The sequence below is a fragment of the Muscardinus avellanarius genome, assembly GCF_963383645.1.
Source record: "Muscardinus avellanarius genome assembly, chromosome: 2".
Taxonomy (NCBI): Eukaryota; Metazoa; Chordata; class Mammalia; order Rodentia; family Gliridae; genus Muscardinus; species Muscardinus avellanarius.
This window is the reverse complement of record NC_137787.1, coordinates 56516078-56523984: the sequence shown is the minus strand read 5'-3', so window position 1 is coordinate 56523984 and position 7907 is coordinate 56516078. Positions and strand designations below refer to the sequence as shown.

Sequence of the window (7907 nt, the reverse complement as noted above, 5' to 3'; positions counted from 1 at the left end):
AATTACATATTATCTAATTTTTTCAGGGTATAATATGAACCTTGTCATAAGTCCTCTACTTTGAAAAATAACTAATCACTTGAAAAAAGGTTCATAATATTCATATTTCATTACCAAATACTGATTAAAGTGGTTATCTATTTTGGTCTTCAGTTAAGTATTAAAAGCCACTACTAATTACATTTGTAACAATTAGAAAAATTATAATTAGCCGGGCGTGGTGGCGCACGCTTGTAATCCCCGCGTTTGGGAGGCGGAGACAGGAGGATCGCGCAGGTTCGAAGCCAGCCGCTTGCTCTGGCTTAAGAGACCCTGTTTCCAAATAAAAACATTAAAAAATGGGTCTGGGAGTGTAGCCTGGAGGTAGAAGGGCTTCCAGGAACCCCAGTACCACCAGAAAAAAAAAAAAAAAAAGAAAAATTATAATTAAAAAGAATCACTGACTCCATGAGCATTTTGTTCATTTTATTCACAAAATTTAAGTCTTACATCCCCTTTTCTGCTGAGACTTTTTCCCCCAATAATTTTATGTGAAGGGCCTTGAGATATATCAATTACAAAACATGTTGAAATGAAACATTCTTAAAATTTACAAATACAAACCAGCACTTTATACAAGAGTTCTCTATAAAGTTTGTCATCAATGTAAAAAATACTCCATTTGACTGAATATAAGGCATTTTCAGTTTATGTTATTCTGTAGAATTATTTTTGCTTTGCTGGAGATTTTTCTCTTCGTCGGTCGTGACTTTTCCTTGACTCTCTGGAATGTTCAGAGTATCTGCTGGATTTTTCCCATCGCCTCTCGGCACCGTTCTGATATCTATCTTCATCACTTTTAGAGCCTGAATGTTTCCTATTCTTTTCCCTTGATTTTGATCTATCTTTTCTTCTAAAATTTTCACTGTTCTGATTTTGAAATCTGTGCTTCTCATTTTCAGAAAAAGAATTTCTTCTCTCTCTTCTCTTTTTTGAATCACCATGCTTATTTTCCAAATCTATGTGCATTTCCTGGTCTCGGTTATTCCCAAATCTACTGTAACTATTTCCTTGGGAAGAAAAGCTTCTGTCTGACGTGTGTTTTGTTATGGGATCTCTTGGATCTTGACCTCTGTGTTTCTCTGACCTTCGTTCTCTCTCAGTCCTTGTTTCCTGGTGCCTTTGATCTGCTCGTCTTTCTTCTTGTCTCTTGTCATTTATTTGTTGGTTCCTAATAGATTTATCTGCTTCTTTACTCCTAGTCTTCCCTCGTTCCTTCTTTCTTATATCTTTAGCTGTACATGTAAAATGAAATAAAGTTAGCTTTCATTTTAATCTTAATTTATAACTTAACAGTAACATTTACTTGATAATTATAGGTTTCTCACTCGTATAAACTGGATGCAAAGCCCGAATAAAATATCTGATGACAATATTTTACAAGACACATAATTTTTAGAACTATACAATATCTCAACAAGTGTTACCAAAGCATTGTTTCAAACCCAAGATAATGAACAGGAACTTTAAATAAACTACAGGAAATTTTACAAAATTTTTATTAAGTGAGTACATTTCCACTTATCCCAAAATGAAAATTCCAGCCTGTGCATTATATCATACGACACAGATAAGACCTGGAACATAATCAAAATATGATCATATATACCAGCAACATCACTTCCTACAGGTGGAAGGAGTGGAGGACTGGGTGTGTTTAATGGTATGAATATATGTTTTTCAAATAAAAACCTTTTTCTATGAAAGCAATAGTTCTGCTAAGCTGTCTGGCTGTACCAGTAAAAGAAGCTATGTGAGAAAATATAGTCATAAACTTTATGAGAGATACAAAGACTTGGTTTATCAAAACAATTTTCTAAAATCTCTTGAATAATTTAATCTTACTGATAAAATACAATGAAATAACAGCATTTTAAGCTACAAAACACATTTAACTAATCAGTTTATCTGTGTTAATTTGGGCATCTAAGTCAAAGAAAGGTACTGAGATGACTAAAATTTCTTTAAAAGATTCTTATATAGAAAGAAGAAAACATGGCAGAAAACTGCCTATTCTTGCTTAAACTCTACCCAAATTTCACTCTATCAACTCTATGTTTTCTGCCAAATACCTACCCTTGGCACACGGTACGATTGGTTGATTTGCCACTAAGGACTATTTCTCTGGTTTCTATCAAACAGCTCAGCTGAGCCGCAGCTACCCAAGCAGAAACCATCTGGCTCTGTGCTAAATCAACATCTCACCGACCCTCCTCTACAACACTCTAAGGGCTCTGTTGACACTAAAACCCAGCCAGGTGACAATATGAGATCCCATTTCCCTCTGCTATTTGCTTTACAATTTTCTAATGTGAGGGCTGTTCATACTGTTTTAATGCAATTTAGTATTTTATTAATAAAGCTGCATTTTCTACTAAAATTATATGATAAGGCAAATTAACATTGAATCAGCAAGCTTCCTTACTGCAGCAATTCATGCTGTGTTATCATCTGTCCTCAAAATGAGACTATGAAATAAATTCTGTAGAATTAAGAAAAGGAAATGTTAAACAGTGTTTATGTATTTCAATTCAGGAATAAAAGTTCCAGTGAGCAAATGGAACCTTGCTCTAATAACATAAAACACTGACTGCCCCACAATTTTGGGTGCCATATAGTATGTAAAACATTTTGAAATGTAACAAGCTAGGAATCAAGAATGTAAAGATTAGTATTCCAGCCTAAGGCTGAAATGAAAAATGCAACCTCTCTAAAATAAGGCATCAAAACAAAACAACACACATACTGCCCCTCCCTAAGAAATAACACGCATTTTAGGTAAGCATACAACCCCTTACTCAGACCAACATACTAATGCAGCAAAGTAGAGCTGATCTTTGGGTAAAACAATACGGACCTTTTAAGAAATGTGCACTAGAGAATTAAACTTTGAAAAAACACTTTACTAGAGCACTTCCATATTTTACTAGAGCACTTCTGCATTTTTACTAGAGCATATCTATAGATTTTGGGAATATATCCAAAGAACCCAGGAGTCAGACAAGAGGAATTCTTAATTATCAGATACAACTTGAGCAAAATTAAATAACAGCACTGGACTTTAACCCATAAAATAAGATAAACATGTATAAATCCACACTGATATAAATATATGGTTGAGTAAAGAAGTAAGTAGAGGAAGAGACAATTCTTTCTTACAGAAAAAATTTAATTACTAAATGTAGAAGAAAATAGATAAACCATTAGGCAAACATGACAGCAATACGCTTTGCAGAAAAATAAAATTCAAAAATGGTTGCCAAGTTGAGTGAAAGCTGGGGGAGAAAGAGATTTGCATAGTATTAAATTACTTCCCTATAAGATATTAACCTAATAGGGGAAATAGTTTTTCTGTGAAGATATCTATAATAGATATTATCTCATTTCAGTGATCAAGGTTAATGTTCCCCCAAATAAAACATACCAATATTAAGAGTTCCTTGATAAGATGCACCAAGGAACCATTCATTTCTATGGGAGTCTTGCCAAAGAATGTCCAAATTCACCCTAATCAGAACATCAGAAAATCGTCTGTACTGAGGAGCTACCAAATAAGTGAACAGAGAACTTCAAAAGCACCAAAGCTGTAAAGCAGAAAACATCTGGGCATCTGTAGAAGACTGAGGAAAAGGTAACAAAATACCAAGCAAAGGCCCGAAAAAAGGAAAAGGACATTACTTTATTGGTTTATGGTCATTTTGTCTCCTTTACCTGTGGATATGAAGTTTATTATTAGTAATGTTTCAATGTTAATTCACATATTTTAGTTGATAATTAACTATGGTTACGCAAAAAGCCAATATTAGGGGGAACTAGGTGAGGAGTATATGCAGCTTCTCTGTACTGGTTTTGTAATTTTCCTGTAAGTTTAACATTAGTTCAAAACAAAAAGTTGAAACATTAAAAAATAAAGGCATTGGGGAACTTGTTAAGAAATGGAGACTAGAGGGGCCCAAACTTCAGGAAAAGATATTAGCATAGAGAAGTATGCTGCCATTTTATAGTCGCTGTCAGCTTGGGAACATCTGCTAATTCAGAGCTGTTACTAAGGAAAAAGACAGACAGCATGGCTCGAAGGGCTAGACATACAAGAATGGAACTAGGTACTTGCAAGAGATATATGTGGCAAAAAAAAAAAAAATAAAAATAAAAAAGAAAAGGAATGCCTCCAGTCAATAGAAAATACAATTTTAAAATAGCAATTTATTTGAACAATCTTTTTTTTCCCCCTTTGGCAGTAATGGAGATAGAACCCAGGGGCATTCTACCTCTGAGCTACACCCCCAGCCTTATTTTTTATTCTTTATTTTGAAACAAGGCGTCACTAAGATATGCAGGGCCTCACTAAGTAGCTGAGGCTGGCTATGAACCTGTAGCTGAGGCTGGCTGTGAACCTGTAGCTGAGGCTGGCTGTGAACCTCTGATCCTCTTGTCTCAGTCTCCCAAGTACTGTGATTACAAATGTGTGCTGCCACGCCCGGCTACTTGAGCAACCATTTTAAAAAGAAATTATCCAATGGCAAATAATAAGCAATGTTCAACTTCAATAATAATCAGGGAAAAGCAAATCAACTAAAAGTATAACATAATACCAATTAGATACCTACCAGAGTGTTTAAAATGAAAATATGGTGGGAATATAACTGGAATAACCACTTAGAAAACTTGTACTAAAACCAAATATACGGATACCCTACAATAATGATTCCATCTGCAGGTACACACCCCCTAAAATGTGCACATGTGCGCACAAGCACACATGAATGCTCCTCTATTTACAATGAGGTTGTGTCCTGATAAACTCATTGCAAATTGAAAATAGCATAAAATTTAATATAACTTACCTACCAAACATCACAGCCTAGCCTAGCCTAGCCTGCCTTAAGTGTGCTCAGAACACACACTAGCCTACAGGTCAGGTGGCACTGCAAAAGAGGATGTTGCCACATGTTGCCAGGCTGGGAAAGATCAAATTTCAAAATTCAAAGTATAGTTTCTATTGAATTCATACAGCTCTAAAGTTGAGAAATCTTAAGTCGAACTACCAGAAATCAGGGACTCTCTGCAAATATATATACAGTCATTAAATTTATACACCTATCGACAGATAGGTATAGGAGTATTCATGGGAACATCATTTGTAAATCTAAATGTTAATCAAATAAAAGGATAAATATATAAGAGCATATTCATATGGTAGGAAACTACTCAGCAATGGAAATGATGGAACTATAAATACAAGAATATGAATAAATCTCACAAACATAATGATAAAAAAAAAACAGACAAAAAGGAGTTCATAATAAGTTAAAACAGACAAAACTTTATGGAGCTACAGATCAGAACAGTAGGTGCTATGAGGTTGGAAGGAGAGCAGTAACTGGGAGAGCAAACGAGGAGAACTTCTAGATGATGACAATTCTAACTCTGGGCACTGATGATATGGGGTGCTCTCTATGAAAATTTATATAGCATATGAGGAGTACAGTGAATGCAGGATATATGTCAATTACTAACATAAAGCTTTAGTATTACAAGTAAAAATCAAAGATTCCTTTAAAATTAAACATCAGGATCGCTTCTACAAATCAGGTTGTAGACATTATGAGTAATATTTTGGTCATCACTCAAATAAATACTTGCCAATGAAGTATCTTCACTTCTGTGAAGAGGATCACAAAATACGATTTTAGAATTCCAATGCACTATAGACTGCACAGTGAAATATGGCCACTTGTATTATTAATTGTGGCTTTTAAACGAAAGGACTCTAAAATAAATAAGCAAATGATGTTCTTCCCTTATAATACTACCAGCAAAACGCGTGTTAGAAAAAAACAAGATGAATTATGAATGAGCTGCAATACCTGAGGCCGAGCTCTGACTACTCGCAGATGAGGAATCACTCTCATCACTAGAAGACTCTGAGCTGCTCTCGCTGCTGTCAGAATCAGAGTCAGAAGAATCGGACTCTGACGAGGAAGACCCTGAAGAAGAGGAGGCCAGCGAAGATTTATTTTGCTCAACATCTGGTTTCTGTGCCACGATGACCTTTGGTGTATTTTTGAGGTGCTCACGCAATTCATCCCTAATTATAGAAATATAATGTTTAATTATGCCTCAGAGGTGATTTTGAGATAATTTTGTAAGCTGAAAATAAAATTCTGAAAATAATCCTTACGTTAATCCTCCAAGGCCTATGGAAGTAAAAAAGTTGATGGCAAACCGAGTGTTTCTTGGATTATCCCGTGGCAATAATCCTTCAAAAAATGGCTGGAGGGTTCTTAAAAAAAAAAAAAAAAAGCATTAATAAAAGGGAACAGATAGTAAAAAATACAAAATCCCTATACAGTCATTTTTCAACCTCTATATTAAATTAGGTAATAGGTAATCAAGGAAGTGGCTTATGCATTTATTAGATTTCATACTAAGTAAAATGAGCAGGGTCTAGTAATAATTTATTAAGTTTGAATTCTATAACTGCTCAATAGAGGTGGTTTCTAAAATACTTTTTATATACATACTAACAGAGAATGAATGTATATACACAGATATTCACATATGTATATCGATGTACATATGAACACACACACATATATGTATATGTTCTATAAGAGTCTAAGTACAGGAAAACTTAAAACCTCCTTTGTTTTTCTATATGCACATGTATGTATACAAAGCTTTGTACAAAGCACTCAGAAAGTAGTAGTTAACCAAAGGGAGAGATCAAGGATGAAAACTGCATATAGTTTATATGTAGAGGGGAACAAAGAGGAAACAAAAATACAACACAGTTTTGGTTATGTTTTTGAGTGTCACACTGAATGATGACTTAGTGGGGTAAAGGGAAATGTATGCTATAGAAAAGGGCAAAATAGCGAGGCGTGGTGGCCCAAGCTTGGAATCCCAGTACTTGGGAGGTTGAAATAAGAGGATTGCAGGTTTGTGGCCAGCCTCAGCAACTTCTTAGTGAGGATCTTAGTGAGCTAGCCATGGCAACTTAGTAAGACCCTGTTTCCAAATAAAAGAAAAACTGGACTGGGAGTGTAGCCTAGAGGTAAAAGGCTCTTGGGTTCCATCCCCAGTAACACATACACACAAGACAGACAGACAGACACACAGACAACAAGAATGATTATGTATTTGCTAGCTATATCAAGAAGAGGGAGGCTGGGCATGGTGGCGCATGCCTGTAATCCCCGTGCTTGGAAGGCAGAGACAGGAGGATCGCGCTGTTTTGAAGCCAGCCTTGCTGGCTTTAAGAGACCCTGTTTAAAAAAGGTGTGCGAGTGTAGCCTGGAGGTAGAAGGATTTCCAGGAACCTCAGTACCACCAAAAAAAAAAAAAAAAAAAAAAAAAAAGAGGGAGACTGCCAGCAGAAGAAACAGAGGCAAAGGAGCATAGAAGAGTCAAACATCCTTAGGGAGCTCGGCAATATCAGTGGGGTAGTGCAACTTGCTGAAGAGGGAAGAGATGTGCCTGAAGAACAGGCCTGAAGTAAGTATGTACTAGAAGCCAGAAGAAGGGGAGCCCAGAAACAGCATGTGGAATACAGTAGAGATCTGTGATGAACTTAACCCTGGAGAAGCAGGCTAAGGAAGACAAAAGCAATACTAATATGAACAATATGAATAGTAGAAATAAGAAAATGAGGAGCCACAATGAGCAAGCGATTAACAGTTTAACAGAGAGAAGTGAAGAAGGAGGAGGAATGAGAAAGACTACGGGATCTGGCAGTGGTCTCTGAGGAATGTGAATAGATGATGTCAACAGCTTAAATGGAGTAGAAGTCAATGTCAGTGTGGTGAACCATCTGAATAAACAGAAAATAAGAAAGCGGAAATAGACAGTATATGAGAGTCCTGGAA

The 7907-nt window shown here is 35.9% G+C and overlaps 1 protein-coding gene across 7 annotated transcripts in view; it reads right to left on the bottom strand.

Moving 5' to 3' along the window:
• Positions 1-705: 705 nt before the first annotated feature.
• The window catches only part of CWC22 (CWC22 spliceosome associated protein homolog), a gene marked incomplete at both ends in the record, with an annotated part of 46735 nt that continues 39533 nt past the window's right edge, over positions 706-7907 (bottom strand). For 4 of the 7 annotated variants that reach the window (XM_080690103.1, XM_080690105.1, XM_080690104.1 and 1 more), the window contains 3 exons: positions 706-1274; positions 5889-6127; positions 6221-6322. In XM_080690103.1, coding sequence (XP_080546229.1) covers positions 706-1274; positions 5889-6127; positions 6221-6322 — 910 coding nt within the window. The remainder of the gene's footprint in view (positions 1275-5888; positions 6128-6220; positions 6323-7907) is intronic. The other 3 variants (XM_080690107.1, XM_080690108.1, XM_080690109.1) reach the window with 1 other exon arrangement.